General features: G+C 46.4%; 1 protein-coding gene across 8 annotated transcripts in view; it reads right to left on the reverse strand.

Moving 5' to 3' along the window:
- Positions 1 to 17,781, reverse strand: part of EHBP1L1 (EH domain binding protein 1 like 1) — a 38,641-nt gene that overhangs the window by 6,314 nt on the left and 14,546 nt on the right. The window contains exons 7-16 of one of the 8 annotated variants that reach the window (XM_087914207.1): positions 16,828 to 16,863; positions 15,310 to 15,420; positions 14,892 to 15,204; positions 9,965 to 11,549; positions 8,213 to 8,382; positions 7,399 to 7,447; positions 5,379 to 6,407; positions 4,249 to 4,297; positions 4,016 to 4,095; positions 1,245 to 1,365 (exon numbers count right to left, since the gene is read on the reverse strand). In XM_087914207.1, the coding sequence (XP_087770333.1) occupies positions 1,245 to 1,365; positions 4,016 to 4,095; positions 4,249 to 4,297; positions 5,379 to 6,407; positions 7,399 to 7,447; positions 8,213 to 8,382; positions 9,965 to 11,549; positions 14,892 to 15,204; positions 15,310 to 15,420; positions 16,828 to 16,863 (3,543 nt within the window). The remainder of the gene's footprint in view (positions 1 to 1,244; positions 1,366 to 4,015; positions 4,096 to 4,248; positions 4,298 to 5,378; positions 6,408 to 7,398; positions 7,448 to 8,212; positions 8,383 to 9,964; positions 11,550 to 14,891; positions 15,205 to 15,309; positions 15,421 to 16,827; positions 16,864 to 17,781) is intronic. The other 7 variants (XM_026716272.2, XM_026716274.2, XM_087914206.1 and 4 more) reach the window with 7 other exon arrangements.

A 17,781-nucleotide genomic window follows, 5' to 3' on the forward strand; every position in this document is an offset into this window, starting at 1 on the left:
ATTGAGAGTATTTTAAAGTGGACGCCCGAAGGTTGAATTTTGGGCAGTCCCACAATCAGACAGTAGATGGCAGTGGAATCCCAAAATGACCCCAGAAATATATTCCCATTGTTCTTTTCTGACATTATAAAATGGACAAACTCCCAGGGTTTCACTTCCACAAATTACAGCTGGTCCTCGACTTACAACAGTTTGTTTAGTGACCGTTCAAAGTCACAACAGTCCTGGGAAAAGAGACTTAGGACCGTTTTCCACACTTATGACCATTGCAGCCTCTCCATGGGTCACCTGATTTATATTTGGATGCTTTGACAACTGGCTCGCATTTATGACGGTCAGCGTGTTCCCCACTTTGCAAACTTCTTACCAGCAACGTCCATGGGGAAGCCAAATTCACTTCACGACTGTGTGACTAATTTAAGAACGGCAGGGATTCACTTAACGAACGTGTTGAGAGAAGTCGTAAAACTGGGACGATGCTCCCTTAAGAAATGTCTCCCTCAGCAACATAAACTCTGGGCTCAACTGTGGTCATAAGCCGAGGACTACCACTAGTTTCCTCTGCTTCCCACTTTTTGTGGGAACCCCGGCTGTAAGCTGTTCCGAGTCAATTTGCCCTTTTGCAATTGACCGATAGTAAATTTGTCAATGCTGATGGCAGTGTCCAAATTGGTGCTCCAGCTGTTTCGGGATGGCACCCAAGGATCAGCCAGTGTTCTGACCCAGCTCCCCAAACCCTCTGTAATTCAAGCAAGGATTCCTTTATTAGGAGCGGCAAAATATTTCTTTCACCGCAGGCTGACAAGTCCGTCTGGCAGGGAGATGAATAGTTGTCTGCCACATCTACTCATCTCCGCTCCCTTCCTTTTATCCCCAGAGCTAAGGTGGGGCTTCTCTAGCAGTGGTGGGATTTCCTTCCCAAAGACCGGCCCATAGATTTCCACTCTCCTCTCCTCTCCTCTGCCTTCTATGCACCCAAGTGTCAGGCACTGGACGCAGCTGTTCCTCCTCTTCCTCATCAGCCACCTCCAGACCTGGGGGGACTGTTGACCCTCCACCTGAGGGCTGACGGACGGCCCAGGCTCCACCTCTCTCTCTCTTTCCCCTCAGAGGTCTCAGGTTGTCTTGATGCTAATCCCGACTCCCACGCCTCCTCCTCCTCTGATTCGGCTGCTGGACGGGCCTCACAACGGCCAGGGGCACACCTGGGAACCTTTGCCAGCTGCTGCTGCTTTTTGTCCTACCTGTTTGCATCAGAGCCCTCAGCTCTTTCTCCACCACCGCTGCCCGCCCGTCAATCTGCTTCTGTTCGTTCTCCAACGCCCGTAGTTCGGCGACCACATACTGGCTGGTGTCTTGAAATTTCTATAACAAAACCACACAAGGCCCAGTTAGTCCTCGACTTACAACCTTTGGGATGGACTAGCTGGAAGGCCATTTAGTCCATCCAATTGATCAATAAGATGCAAATATTCCTGAGTCCTTTCTTACGTACAAAAACACTTAAAAACACTCTCTCTCTCCCTCTCTCTCTCTCCCCCTCCCTCCCTCCCTCCCTCTCACACACATACACGGCTGTCTCAAAGATGCCCATAGAAAACGACCTGTGAATCCAGAAAACTGGTTTAATTCTGTACCCGGTTCACTAAAGCATCTGAAGTTTGGGATGTTTAGGAAACTGTATTGGGCTGACTTTCACAAAGAAAACTTTTCTTCCGGGGGAATCTTCCTTTAAATATGGGGCAGAAGGGCGATCTTCACATGTGGTTCCTGATTTTTAAAAATGAAGATTCTAGTCCTCAGGATAATGACTAAAATAATTTTAAAGAAAGGAAGGAAGGAAGGAAGGAGAAAGAAAGGAAGGAAGAAAGGATTGAGAAAGGAAGGAAGAAAAGGAAAGGAAGGAAGGAAAAATAAAAAAAAGGATTGAGAAAGAAAGGAAGGAAAGAAAGGATTGAGAAATAAAGGAAAGAAAGAAAAGAATGAAAGAAAGGAAAAAGGAAAAAGAATTGAGAAAGGAAGGAAGGAAAGAAAGTAAAGGAAAGGAAAGGAAGGAAGGAAAGGAAGAGAAAGACATCCGCATTGCTTTGTTTTGCAATGTGAAAAGCAGATTTTTTTTTCCCTTATAATTTTTCCCCCCCAAGGGAATTGGGAAGGACTTTTCCTGGGCTAAGTTTACACAGAGTTCTTGCAATTTGGTTGTGAAATGCGTTGCTTCCTGTCCTGTTAAACAGACTCTGCCCAGAAGGGAAAAAAAGCTCATTCTCTCTGAATTTGAACCCATGATCACAACAAACAAGAGCCCTCTTCATCTTTTCCCCTTCAGTCCAACAACCACAAAGAGACGAAGGAAATTCAACAATTGCTCAATTTCCACATGATTTGTCAGGCGTCATGAGATGCCCTTCGCCACAGCGCGTGTTCTCAGACCTCATGAGGGCTAGAAACTTTCTGGATTTGAAAAGCTGAATTTCTCAAGAAACTGAAGGGATTTTGAGCTTTCAAGCTGCCGTTTTTGCAAATACCTGTAGAAAAAAACCTGGCCTCTGGAGGGAAATTTCTCATTTGGTGTTTGAACATGCTGTGTAAACCCAGAAGAAAGATTTGAATTTGGGTGACTGCAGCCTGGGCACCGCGAGGGTTGGACTAAATGATCTCTAAGTATACAGGAAGTCTTACTTATTTGGGACCAGAATTTCAGTTGCTAAGCGAGGTAGTTTTACTAAGCGAGGTAGTCATGCTCAATTTTACAAACTTTTTTGGCCAAGATGCTTAAGCAAATCACCACGGTCATTAAGTGAAATCACGTGGTCATTAATGAAAAACATTTAAATGTTAAATTTTAATTAAGTTCATTTTTAATACTAGATTTTTAAACTGATGTTGAGTTTAATTTTAATTTTTTTTAAACTGAAAGTAAATTCAGCACAATGCTACATTTTAAAATTTAAATTTACATACCTTTACGTTTTAATTGAGAGTAATCAGGTATGTGCTGAGGTGCCTGGCTTCCAAATTAATAGCAAAAAAAAAGGAACTTTGGATATGAGAAAGCAAAACGAAACTGTTCAGATCTTAGGTCTGTACTTACTTTGTTTTACAATTCCTGTTTTACAAACGGCTGGCCTGCCAACTTCCTTCCTGGCAAAACTTCCTGGAGTTAATTTTACAGCTGGATTTTTTATTTATTTATTTATTTTTCGCAGCTCAACCTTATGGCTTCATGTTTAGATGCTGCAGAAGTGAATTTTTAATTTTTTTTTATTTATATCTCGCCTTTATAATTTTTACAAACAACTCAAGATGGCAAATGTATCCAACACACATTTCTCCTCTTGTTTTTCCCGCAACAACAACCCTGTGAGGTGGAATGGGCTTAGACAGCGAGAAGGACTGACTTAAAAGTCATCCAGCTGGCTTTCGTGGCTAAGGCAGGACTGGAACTCACAGCCTCCTGGTGAGTTACCCAACTGGCTTTATAGCCTGAGGCAGGATTTCATCTGCTGATTGGCCCAAAATCACCCAGACAGTTTTCATGCCTAAGGCGTGACTAGAATTCACTGTCTCCTGGTGATTGACACAGCTGGCTTTCATGCCTTAAAGTGGAACTAAACTGACTGTCTCCTGGTGATTGGCCCAAAGTCACCCAGCTGGCTTTCATACCTAAAGCGGAACTAGAATTCACTGTCTCCTGGTGATTGACCTAAAGTCACCCAACTGGCTTTGATCCCTAAAGCGGAACTAAACTCACCGTCTCCTGGTGATTGACCCAAAGTCACCCAGCCGGCTTTGATCCCTAAAGCGGAACTAGAACTCACTGTCTCCTGGTGATTGATCTAAAGTCACCCAACTGGCTTCAATCCCTAAATAAAAACTAGACTTCACTGTCTCCTGGTGATTGTCCCCAGCCATCTTTCATGCCTAAGGCAATACTAGAACTCACAACCCCCATTTTCTAGCCTCAAAAAAATCATCTACTCTCCCCTCATCCTAAGCCCGTCATTCTGCCTCTTACTGGAATTTCTTCTTCGTGGTTGCTATTTCTCAATTGTCCAGTGTCCAGGCACTGCTCCGGGGAAGGAACGACGGGAGAGGCTGCGAGGAAGAAAGCAAAAATTAGACTTGGCAATATTTTAATAGTATATCCTGCTACTGGTGTGCCTCTTGTGAATCTCTGCAAACCCATTTTCCTGAAGCTATTATCCTTAAAAATATGTATTTCCAACCCCTAGTAGACACCACACTCACCTGGTTGTTTCATTTGTCGGGCCTTTGTTCCCTCGTTGCAAACATCGTCCTGGAAAAAGAAGAATAGAAGGAACTGATTCTCAACCCAGAGAGCATTCGATCCCAGCAACCAGACGTAGTCCTCTACTTACAACCATTCGTTTGGTGACCACTCAAAGTTTCAATGGCACTAAAAAAGGGGACTTTGGACCATTATTCACACTTACGACCGTTGCAGCATCCCCCACGGTCACATGATCAAAATCCGTATGCTTGGCTACTGACTCATATTTATGACGGTCACGGGATCCCCTTTGCTGACCTTCTGACAAGCACAGTCCATAGGGGCAAACCAGATTCACTTAACAACCGGGCTACTAATTTAAGAACTGCAGTGATTTGCTTAACAATTGTGGCAAGAAAAGCCAGGTTTCCAAATGATTAAATCCATTTTTTTTTAAAAAGAGCAAAGTTCCAAAACAATTTATTTTGTTAAGGAAAGCATCAAATTGGCAAAATCTGTTTTAATTCCGGATCTGATACAACCTGGAATTACACCACATAATATTGGAAATTAGAAACTGCCCCCAAAAGTCACATTTCCCAACAGAAGTAATAGAAATAAATCAACACTTGCTTGGTGTCATCAATCTCCACCTCCAGGTCTTAGCAGGGTCAGCTTTTATTCCCACAGGAAGGAGAACCACTTAGCCTAAACAACTATCACTATCTGCACTCCTCCCACCTTAGGAATGTGGCAAGCCCGAAACCCTTCCCCCCCATAACCAGCAAAAAGAAAGAAAGGGAATATATAATAAAACTAAATAAAAGGGCTATGCATTTGTCAATTTTGGGCTTGACAGTATCGTGGGGCAAATTAAAGAAATTTCTCACTTAGTGACGTACATTTTGAGCTCAATTGTGATCGTACGTCAAGGACCGCCTGTACTAACTTCACAACAGCAAGGATTCACGTAACAACTCTGGTGAGGGAGGTCGTAAAATGGGGCAAAACTCATTTCACAACTGTCTTGCTTAGCAATGAAAACTTTGGGTGGTCGTAAATCGAGGACTCCCTATACCAAAAAAAGAAGTCAACCCAGTGAGCTGAACCCAACCTTTTTCTGAACCGTCCTCCGGACACCACTCACCACCATCCGTCGCTGGCTGGCTTCCTCCGCCAGTCCCCCTCCTTCCGCCTCGTCCACAGAGAGAGACTCACTCTTCAATCGTGACCGTCGCTTCTTCACCAGGTCTGCGTCGCGCATGTGAGCGAAAGCAGACTTGGTGGAGGGGGCCCGGGGCGGAGCCACAGGGCCTGCGCCGCCAGCTGAGGGGGTGCGCTGCAGAGGGCGCTCCACACTGCCCCGGGAGGCGAGCCGTTTGAGCCGGGGAGGTGCAACTATCTTGTCTTCCTTATCGATCTTCTCCACGTCCGCCTCGCATTTCCCAGAATCCCCCGGGTCCTGGTTGGAGCCGTTGGCCAGTCCTTTCCCATCATGCCCTGTGGGTTCTCCCCCAGAATCCTCCCGTTCCAAAGCCGGAGGGGCACCGTTGATCAGCCTGTCAGGTTTGGAGATTTCCGCTAGGAGGCGCTGTGAATTTTGGGCCATCTCATCTGCCACGTTCTCGTGGGGTTTATAATCCACCGGAGCAAGAAATATTGTTTTATTTTCTTTGGGGGCAACCCCATTTTTCACTTCTGGCCCGAAGGAGAGGACGCCGTCGGTCACTCTCGAGCCATTCGGCTTTTCCTCACTCGCCTTGCTGGGGACGCTCTCCGCAACGGCTTCGTTCCCAGAATCCTTTGCTTCTTCAGGCCTCGCAGAATCCTCCGGGAGACCAGATTCCCCTTCTGCTTTCTGCTTCTCCTCCAATTTCGCAGCTTTCCCAGAATCCCCCTTGGCTTCTAGCTTCTCCATGCTACTTTGCAGATGTTGGGAGTAAAACACAGCCGGATCGACAGATCCTGAGGGATCGGTGTCGAATTTGCCCACTTTGTACGTGGTCTCGCTACTGTGGCTGGCAAACTGAACTACGTTGAGTTCCTGTCCTGTGAAAAATGCCCGGATCTGGCAAAGGTACGTCATTACAATCAACCGATCAGGCACCGTCAAGAATACCATATCCGCCGGGTCCATCAGCCGGGAGATGCCCAGCGTGGCAAAGCCGTCAAAGGCCTGATAAGAGAAGGAGAAGAAGAAAAAAAAAGGACACTTAGAAACCAATGGCCTTTTTCCTAGCAGGAATTATACAGCTACTCCTTGACTTACAACCACAGCTGAGCCCAACATTCCTTTTTCCTTTCTTTTTTTAATAATAATATTTTTTTTTATTTTTTTTAACTACATCTTTACGGGAAACAGTGTGGTTCCAGGTTTTTTACATTTTAAATCAAACATGACCATAATTACATATATAACTTCCTTGTCTAATTTCATATCATTACGTATTACCAATTTTCCTTTTTATATTTACATATGTTACTTTCAGGGGTGGGATTCTACCTGGTCGGACTGGTTTTATAGAACTGGTTGCTACGATTCTGCGCAGTTTGGAGAACTGGAAAATCGCGCCACTGGCTGGCCCCGCCCCTACCCACCCACTCACTCACCTGGCATACACGCCATCAAACTTGCCTGCTAAATTGCTATTTTCCCTTTTTTTCCCCCCGACCATCAGCTGTTCTGCTGTACCAGGAGATTTAGATTAGCTAGAAAGCAGGAAATAGTTGGATTTCTTGCTTTCTAGCAAATCTAAAAGCAGAGTTGAATCATCCTTAGGACTAAAGCTTCTAGTTTTCAGTGCAGACTCAGGTAGCAGACTGCAGAAAGGTAAATCTCTGAGTGAATCTGTGATTCTGTGAGCAAATCAATCTGCCTGCCTGCTTTGCCTGATTTGGGGTAAAAATTGCTCTTTTTTATATAAAAAAAAATCAATATTTACATACATGGTGTGTTGTGAGTTAATTTTATGAGTTTGCTTGCAAGCAAATTTTAAATTATAAACAATTCAATATTTACATATTTATAATATTTACATATAAGCCATGCTCACATGACCAAGCCATGCCCAGTCAGCAAGCCACGCCTACCACATCACAAGACCACCAAAACACACCCACAAAATAAGGCCACGCCCACGGAGCTGGTTGTTCAAAAGCCGACTCACCAGTTTATTGTTCTCTTTGATGTCGAGGGGATCCAGAGCTTTGTAATTGCTGCAGGCAAAAGAAAGAGGGGGAAAAAATGTGAATATCATTGTAAATATCCTCAAATAATTCACTTCTGTTGGGTAGAGGGAGCTGGAAGAGCAAAATACAGGGAGTCCCGACTTATAACTGTTCCATTTAGTGACCGTTCCATGTTACAACAGCCCTGAAAAAAGCAACTTAGGACCATTTTTCACACTTACGACCGTTGCCACATCCCCATGGCCAGGTGATCAAAATTCAGATCCTTGGCCACTGACTCATATTTATGACGGCTGCAGAGCCCCACGGTCACCTGATCCGCTTTTGCGACCTTCTGATCAGCAAAGACAATGCGGAATGTTCACTTAACAACCGGCTTTCTAACTTATCAATGGAAGTGATTCACTTAACAACCAGGTTAACAACTTATCAATGGAAGTGATTCACTTAACAACCGGGGTTTCTTACTTATCAATGGAAGAGATTTACTTAACAACCAGATTAATAACTTATCAACAGATGTGATTCACTTAACAACCAGGTTGATAACATCAATGGAAGTGATTTACTTAAAAAGCAGGTTAATAACTTATCTACAGAACTGATTCACTTAACAACCGAGGGCAGAAAGTTCATAAAATGTCATGAAACTCTCTGAACGAACGTCTCACTTAGCGACAGAAATCCGGGGCTTACTTATGATCGTAAGCTGAGGACTACCTGAAAACTTAACACTGACTGCCGATCGGTAACTCTGTTTGACCAAGAGCGGGTTTTCTCGCCACAACTCACATCTTCTCGGGATGGAAGTGGTGCAGGATGGCACAGAAAGCCAGGCCGTTGCGCCAGGACGTGGTGAAATTGGTCACACGGACCCCTCGATAGCCAGATGTCACTTCCTGGCACCACTGCAGCAGGCAATGGCTGGAGTTGACCAGGGTGGGGCTGCTGAGAGATTCTGCCTGAGAAGAGGAAAAAGCCAAAATGAAAAGAACGGTGGCAAAATGAAGTACAGGTGGTCCTCGACTTACGAGTGTCTGTTTAGTGACCGAAGTTACAACGGGAGAAACAGTAAAAAGCGACTTATGAACCTTGTTCTCGTTTATGGCCATTGCAGCGTGACCCCATGGTCACGTGATCAAAATTCAGATGTTTGGCCACCGATTCATATTTATGACGGTTGGAGTATCCCGGGGTGGGTGGGTGGGGTCAAGCGATCCCTTTTTGCGACCTTCTGACAGGGGCAGCCAGATTCACTTAACAGCTGCATGACTAACTGAACAACCACAAGGATTCACTTAACAACAACTGGCAAGAAAGGTCGTAAAATGAGCCAAGATTCATTTAACAAACATCTCACTTAGCAACATAAATTTGGGGGGGCTTAACTGTCATCATAAAGCAAGGACTAGCTATATTTCACCCCACCCAGCTGCAAATTATAAAAGACCCAAACAGGGAGAGCCAACTTATAACCGCAATCAGGAACAGAACTGAAACTAAACCATACAGTCTTTATATGAGTCATCATCCAATTTTGCCAACACTTTGACCGCAGTCGTTCAGTGAAAGGTATGGTTGTTAAGTGAATCACGGAGCCGTTAAGCAAATCCAACTTCTCCCATGGACTTCTGCCACAAACCAGAAGAGAAGAATCGCCTTAGAACCGCAGAATGCTGCAAACTTATCTTAAAATATGCAGGGCAGCTGCCACGCTCCTAAATTGTGACCACGGGGCAAGCACGATGGTCGTAACACCGAAGACAGGTCATAAATCGGTTTTCCAGCTTCAAACCTTTGTTCAATGAACGGTCGTAAACCAAGGACTACTGGCAATGCCGCCTATAATAACCAGACCCAAAATTTCCATGCTTAAAGTTGCTGGCCGCCACTCTGTGTCCTTCTGAGAGGAAGCCATCAAAGAAAGACACTTTGGGGGGGGGGTCTCGGAGCTTTCTCGGACCGCCCACCTGCTGCCCTCCCTCCCCTCCTTGTGCCGGCAGAGCAGCGGTGGGATTTGAAAATCCCAGCAACTGGATCACTGCCCGGTTCCTGGGTGGGCGTGGCCATGGTGGGCGTGGCCTACCGGAACTTCCAGAAGGGCCGTTTTCCCAGAGTCCGGAGGCTTTCCTCGGGCCTCTGGGAGGGCGAAAACAGCCTCCCCAGGGCTCCGGAGGCCCTCTGGAAGCCAGAAACAGGCCCGTTTCCAGACCTCTGGAAGGCCCATTTTTCACCTGCCCAGAGCCTCCGTAGGGACCCTGCCCCTACCTCCATCCAAAACGGGCCATGTGGGGACTCCTGGGAGGGGAAATGTGCATGGGGCCAGCCGGTCAGTTCAACGACCGGTTTGGCAAGCCAGATGTAAATTTAACATCCGGTTCTCCCCGAACCGGCTGAATCCCACCCCTGCAGCAGAGGTACCTCCCCTCAACATCGTCGCTGTGCTGGGCAGAAGCCACCATCCCCGCCCCCCAAACCCGAATTAATTGGAGGCTTGCAGGGCTCACGGGAAGAAAAGAAGGGACTGACCACAGCCGGCTATACCTGGTCTTTCCCTTCGGGTCCCAAATGGGGGGCTGTGCCACAGGACACAGGGCTCAACACTGGGGCTTCATGGCAGGGCCAAGCACTCCCACGGGGACCCGGGGCAGGCAGGGCAGAATCCTGAGATACAGGCGGGCTGGAGGCGTGGGGCACCACCACTTCTGTCTCCGGGGGTCTCTGCGTTAAACCATCCCCTTCTAGGCTTTCTTCTTCGTGGTCTGGGGGACTTTGGCTGGGGGGCACATTCTGGGAAGGCTGTGGGGGATCGCCACCCCAAGGTGACCCTAAGCTCCAAGTCTCTGGACTGTCCGGCTGTGGTTGGCCCAAAGTCTCTGGGCTCCCGTTCAGACGGACGTTCGGTTCCTTCGGCAAGGCATTTCCCAGGACTTCTTCTGAAAGTTTCTCCCAGTCATCAACTTGGCCTCCATCCTCTCCTTCCTCGGTCGCAGGACACGCTGTTTCAGCCGTCTGCTCCACAGCCTCTCCAGAGACTCCGCTTCCTTCTGGGTCCTTCATTTCCTCGATTCCCTCATCCTCATTTTCCAACCACTGGAGGTTTGGCTCTTCTAGAGGACTTTGGGGCGCCCCCTCTGCAACTCCCAGGTCTTTCCTCTTACCTTCCTCTAGGCCGGGCACAACAGCAGGGGGGCAACGGGGTATGTCCCACAGGAACTCCCCAGCCATGGCTTCCCTACCCATCTTCAACGGCGAGGAGAGAACCTCAGATCCGGGCCTGCTTCCCTCGTCCTCAATCAGCAGTGGTCCTTCCTGAGGGACGTCAACTCTCGGGGTGCTCCTGTCTGCCTCAGTCACGATTCGGTGCGCCTCTTCTCCAGGAAGGGTTTCTACGGCAGGTACGAAGTGCTTGTCTCCTTGACGGTTCTCATGCCTTTCAACCTCACCCTTCTCCTCCTCCTCCTCCTCTTCCTTCTCAGCTAGTAACGCCAAACCCCCTGCCTCACTGCCCCGCAACCTGTCTTTGGCCAGTTCTTCTTTCTCTGCCACCATCTCCACGTCTTCCACCCGTTCCGAGGGAACGCCGTCGCTTGAGGCTTCCAGGACAGCAGTGCCTTCTTCCACAACTTCCTGGACTTTGCCAGCTGCCGCTTCCTGAAAATCCCACGGCGCTGTCGAAGGGCCTCCAAAAGAAGGAGAAAGTGCCAGGTACGCGGCGTCCGAAGATAATCCTCGGGAATCCGACCCGCTGTTGAGAAGGACGGGATCCTGTTGGGCAAGGGCTGCAACGTCCATAAAATACATCACCACGGAGTTTCCGGGCGGAGGCAGAAAAGGAGCCGCTTCGCTGAGACTCTCATATTCTGGTTTTTCCAGGGGTGGGTTATCGAGGATAACCGGTGTGGGGAGAGGAACCAGGTTATTTTCCAAAATGGCGGAGGTCTCCACGGCAGGTGCTGGCGGGTCCGAGGACCCCGCTGTTTTCCCCAGCTTGCGTTTCCGCATGGGGGCATCCTTGGATGTAAATGGCGGCGAAAGGAGCCTCTTCACAGATTCCTTTGGCGTATTTTTTCTCCTGGGGGGTGGTGAAACGGAGCGATCCTCCCTGGGTTTCCAGATATCACTTGGCCTGGAGGATGGGGTGAAAAAAAAAAAGAGAGAGATTCTGAATTTGGAGTCCCCAAAGAGCTGGCTCCTATAGCGAACAAAATATTGAAGAACTTAATTTTCACGGGATTGGAAGGACAATAGAGAAAGCCGCAGCTCCCAGAATTAAAACGGGGAACTTTTATTCCTGAAAGAATTCTACTCCTCCTAGAGAGATCTAGGATCTCCATCTGACTATGGCCAGGTAGCCCTCGATTTATGACTGGTCATTGAGTGACTTTTTTGAAGTTATGACTGATCTCCCTAGGGGCACCTACAACTTTGTTCTGATGGTTGCTCCCACATTCTCGCGATCCTATGGCAATCGGACCGGACTTACGACCATTTGCAACATCCCGTGGTCACACAGCTGTCTTTTATCATATTTTGACTCCAAAACTGCTAGTTCCTTCTGCTTTTTGGCAAAACTGGCAATGAACTTGCTTAAAGGCCGTGGCGTTTCTTTTACGACCGCTGCACAAAAAGGTCCTAAAATTGGGTTACATGACGGGCAGGTTTCATGACCGTCCAATCTCAAGGACTATAGGTAGTCCCCAACTTACGATCACAATGGAGCACAAAACTTCTGTTGGCTAAGTGAGTTTTGCTCCATTTTGCGACCTTTCTTGCCACGTCCATTAAGCGGCTGCAGTGGATAAGCCATCAACCCGGATGTTAAGTGAATCTGGCTTCCCCATTGACTTAGCTTGGGATGCTGCAATGGTCATAAGTGTGAAAAAGTGTCGTAAGTCCCTTTTTTCAGTGCCACTGTAACTTTGGACGGTCACTAAGTGAATCATTGTAGGTCGAGGACTACCTCTACTATAGAAAACATGGACTTTTTCTCTTTTCCCCCTCCTTTTCATTTTACGCCTGGTTTATTTTTGTTTCCAAAGTGTGTGGGGTTTTTTTCTTGTTTTGTTTCTTCACTAAAAGGGGAAAATACTTTTAATGAAGAAAAGTATTAGTTTTAGTTTAGAGTTCTTTTTTTCAGGGGAGTTTTGATGGCCTCAAATCATGCAACAATATCAGTTGCATTTATATATTCCATAAAATATATGCTCCTTTTTGTTTTATTATTTGTTTCGTTGCTGTACATCATCTAGAGTCACATAGTTTTGAGTTGGGCAGTTTTAAAAATCCAGTTAATGGATGGATGGATGGATGGATGGATGGATGGATGGATGGATGACATGATAACCAGTATGGTGCAGTGAATAAGGATAGAAAGCAGGAGATCCTGAGTTCTAATCCCACCTTGGGCACAAAGCCAGCTGGATGGTTTTGGGCCAGCCACTCTTTCTCAGCCCGAGGAAAGAGGCAATGTCAAACCAACAATCCTTGCCCCCCAAATTGTAGGGATTTATCCAGGCCATCTCCAAGAATTGGGCCTGACGGAATGGGAGCAAAATGGATGGTGTATAATTCCTGTCTTCGGCAGGGGGTATGGATTGAAGACCTCCAAGATCCCTTCTAGCGCTTGGACTCTATGATTCTAATGGTTATTAGTAATGACAGCTCTATGCAACTCGTCGGCCATCAGAGGAAAACATAGGCAAAAGGGGGCCAGCCTGTTCATTTTATGCTCGTGGATTAATTCCAAGCTAGGGTTTGTTTGTTTTTTTGTGTGTGAAATTAGGCAAAACATGAAGCCAAGGAGTGAAACCTCGGTGTGCTTAAAACATCTGGGACAGGCTGCTCCGTTCAACAAACAAACCTCCCCAAAAATTCTAGTACTGGAAAGAAAGGAAAAACAGAAAAGTAGAAGGGTGAGAAAGAAGGGAAGAGGAGAAGAGGAATGGGAAGGGAAGGGAGAATTAGTGATAACAGAATAACAGAGTTGGAAGGTACCTCAGAGGTCTTCTAGTCCAACCCCCTGCTCAACCCTACACCATTCCAGACCAATGGCTGTCCAGTCTCTTCTTAGAAGCCTCCAGTGATGGAGCAGCCACAACCTCTGGTGGCAAGCAGTTCCACCGGTTGATTGTTCCACCGGCTGATTGTTGATTAGAAAGATAGATAGGATAGATAGATAGATAGATAGATAGATAGATAGATAGATAGATAGATAGATAGATAGATAGATAGATAGATAGGCAGGCAGGCAGGCAGGCAGGCAGGCAGGCAGGGAGAGATGATAGATAGATAGATAGATAGATAGATAGATAGATAGATAGATAGATAGATAGATAGATAGATAGACAGACAGACAGACAGACAGACAGACAGACAGACAGACAGACAGATAGATGATATATATATATATAGATATATAGATATATATATATATATATATAGATATATAGATATAGATATATAGATATATAGATATATAGATATAGATATATGATATATATATGATTTGATTGCCTATTTGTACCCTATGACTATATTAAGTGTTGTACCTTATGATTCTCAACAAATGTACGTTTTCTTTTTATGTACACTGAGAGCATTTGCACCAAGACAAATTCCTTGTGTGTTCAATCACACTGGGCCAATAAAGAATTCATTCATTCATTCATAGATGGATGGATAGATAAATATAGATAGATGGCTGGCTGGATGGATAGATAGATGATGGATGGATGGGATGGATGGATGGATAGGAAGGAAGGAAGGAAGGAAGGAAGGAAGGAAGGAAGGAAGGAAGGAAGGAAGGAAGGAAGGAAAGATAAAAAAGGATGGAAAAAAGGATGAGGAGGGAGGAAGGGACTCTCCAGTTTAACATCTCCTAAAACAGGAAAATATCAACTGGAAAATTTACTGCCCGCTCTTGATGTTGTTTTTAAGGTTTAACTCCGCTCAGGGCAGGCCAGCCAGGCAGTGACTCCCAGGTGGCATCCTTGCTCCGCCTCCCCCACCCTTCTGAGCTACAAAACGCCCCCCCCTTCCCCACCCCCAGTGTTCTCACTTCCCATTCCTTCTGCCTGCCAACTTCTCCTTTCCATTCTTGGTGGAGCCGACTCAACTCTTCCACGGCAGGGGGGAGGTGATGAGGCGAGGAGGGGGGTGGGGATGGAAACTACATCCAGTAAACCTCCTCCATCTCGCCTACTCACCCCCTCTGCCCTCCCCAGATAGAGAAAGCAGACATGCCAGCCAAAAATTTGTTTAAAAAACATCCTTGGCTGATGACCGCCAAGTCCTGCCTCCATCAGTGGGGTAAACAGAGGCAGGAGGTCCAAGGTGTGGGCTGGCCTCCCCCAAGGAGACCCACTGGATAACCCCTGGTGTGCTGGTGAGTCTAAGCAACCCTCTCCTCCCTGAGACGAGATTCCAACTTTGGCACCGCAAACCCACTGTCGAAAGAAGGGGTCCTCACCTCGTGTCGACGGCACTCGGAGACGCTGGCCCCATGCTTTCATGCTCCTCTTCAGGCCCCGCCTGCACTGATGATGCTCGGGAAGTGTCCAGCATGCTGTTCCTGGTCCCTGTCCCTCCTGGGATGCCATTTGGTGCTGTACGGGAACCTTCCGCCCCGTTGAGCCCCGTACTCCCGGTTTTACACTCCTCGCCACTTACGTCAAATGCGAGCCTGTCAGGAGCAACAGAGGCAGCCTTTGGTGATGGATGTGGGGAACCTCCGGTGACGTTTCCGTGGCTCGCCAGCGCTGGCTCAGAAACCGCGGCCACAGCTGCAAGAAGAAGGGACCGAGGTCAGAAGTGGCGCGGCTGTGAACAATGGCATTTTTAAATCCATTTTAAACCATTCACCTCTTCCCCGCTTCCCTTTAATTTACCTTCCTTGAGATATGCCTTGGGAGGCGACGGAGAACAGCCAGAGGGGTCTTCCTCCTCCTCAGCCAAGGGGTTCAGATCCCGTGATTTGTCTACATTAGGAGGAGGAGAGGCTGTTGTTATGAAGGAAAGGGAAAGAAAAGAAAGAATTGGAAGAAAAAGGAGGCTTGGAGGAAGACCCTGAAGAGATGGAGCTGTCACACAGGAGAAGATTCGAATTCAACCATCTACCTACCTACCTATCTACCTATCATTTCTCTTTCTATCTATCATCGCTCTCTATGATCACTGTCTGTCTATCATTATCTATCTCTATCTCTCTATTATTTATCTATCATTATCTATCTATCATCTATCTATCTATCATTTCTCTCTATGATCTCTCTCCCTATCATTATCTATTTATCTATCTATCATTATCTCTCTATCTCTATTATCTATATCACTATCTATCATTATCTATTATTATTTCTCTATCTATCATCTATCTTATCATTTCTCTTTCTCTCTATTACCTATCTATCATCTATCTATTATCTTTATGATCTCTCTCTGTCTATCATTATCTATCTATCTCTAACTATCATTATCTATCTATTTCTAACTATCATTATCTATCTATCATTATCTATCATTATCTATCAATCTATCATAATCTCAACCTACCTACCCATCCATTCATCCATCCATCGGCTGTCTATCTATCATCTATCTATCCCACACAGCATACAAAATAGGAAAGTAAGAGACACAAAATGCAGAAAAACACATCAATTCCATAAGAAATCCATTAAAAAAAAAACCAAGGATTTGCTGCTGAAAAGTCTGGTTTAAAGGCCCTGTGTTCCAATCCAACATGCCAACTCTGTAAATTGTCCAAAGCTTACACAAGAAGTCCTCGACTTACAACTATTCCTTTAGTGACTGCTCAAAGTTAAAACAGCACTGCAAAAAGTAACTTGCAACTCTTTCGCACCACTGAAATATCCCTGTGGTCATGTGATCAAAATTCAGATCCTTGTCAACTGACTCATATTTATGACGGTTGCAGTGCTTCGGGGTCATATGATATTCTTTTGTGACCTTCTGTCAAGCAAAGTCCGTGGGAAAGCCAGATTCACTTAACTGTGTGACTAACTTAACTACCACAATGCTTCACTTAACAACAGTGAAAAGGTCATAAAATGGGGCAAAACTCACTTAATAACAGACACACCACAGTACTTGAATCTCTTTCCCTAGACCTTCATGGTTGCTCTAAGTGTTGATTTGCAACCTATTTCTGACAGCTTGTTTCAATTAACAATAGAAATTTCGGTATTTAATGGGCCAAAATTCACTTTTACAAACATTTCACGTAGCAACAGAAATCTCGGTCTCAATTACTGTCCTAAGTCGAGGACTACCTTGTAGTGCAAATGGCCCCTGTGCCAAGAGTTATGAACCCTACAAAACATGCACAGTTTTGTCCAGATAATGCCACTCTCCAGCACCGGCCTTGCAAACCTGGGATGGCCTACCTGAGAAAGAATTCATCACAACGTTTTTGAAGAATCCTGAACAGGGAAGGGAGAGATGAGAAGAGAAGGGGGGGGGGGAGAAAGGAAATTGAGGTGGGAAAATGACCCGTATACAGAGGTGGTATTCAGCCAGTTCGGACCGTAGTGGAAATTTTGTGCAATGACCCAAAGAGGCGTGGCACAAAGGCAACACAGTCAGATAAGCAATAAGAGTCCCTTTATTAGCTCCAACTTTGCCCCCAATGTCCAGGTTACCTTCTGGCTGGAGAAAAACTCTCCCAGGAGCAGCCTTTGACTGCAGAAAATTCAGTCCAAAACAAGGTACACACAAACTGTAACTTAAAAATCCAAACAAGCCAAACTGAAGTAATTAGTTTGGTAGCGCAGGAGCAAGAATTTCAGACTTGAAAGCACGGCAAAACTCACACAGTTGGGAAGACACCAGGAACAGAGATAAGCCACCACGATACAAGATACAGTCACGTTTGCTCCCAGCAGCTGCTGCTCTCAGCAGGCATCTCTTTTAAACTCTCTTTCCAGCTGTGGCTAATGAAGGGAATCAGGGCCCTTTCCTCCCCATAAGCCATGCAACCCACATTGCTCCCTTCTCCGACTCCTCCCTGCGTGCCCTAGGATGAAGAGGGGGTGGTGGGCCTGGGTCTTCCTCTCAACTCCCTCTCCCTTGTTCTACCTCTTCCCTGCTCTGCCCAGCTGGACTTTGGCCATCCCCAGTTTCCTCCACAGCCAACAAAGCCACACTCCCACTCCCTGTCAGCTGTCCGGCTTCCTCCTCGGATTCAGACTCCAACATGGGCATGACATTTTGAATAGTTCGGAGAACTGGCAAATACCATCTCTGGCTAGCCCACCCCCCACCGTTACCTCTCCTATATTCCCTTGCTTTTTTAGCTCAGCTGATTTGTGTAGTGGAACAGATTGGCCGCGCCTCAGCTG

Source organism: Pseudonaja textilis, chromosome 16 (assembly GCF_049901715.1).
Source record: "Pseudonaja textilis isolate UNSWEBS1 chromosome 16, rPseTex1.2, whole genome shotgun sequence".
Taxonomy (NCBI): Eukaryota; Metazoa; Chordata; class Lepidosauria; order Squamata; family Elapidae; genus Pseudonaja; species Pseudonaja textilis.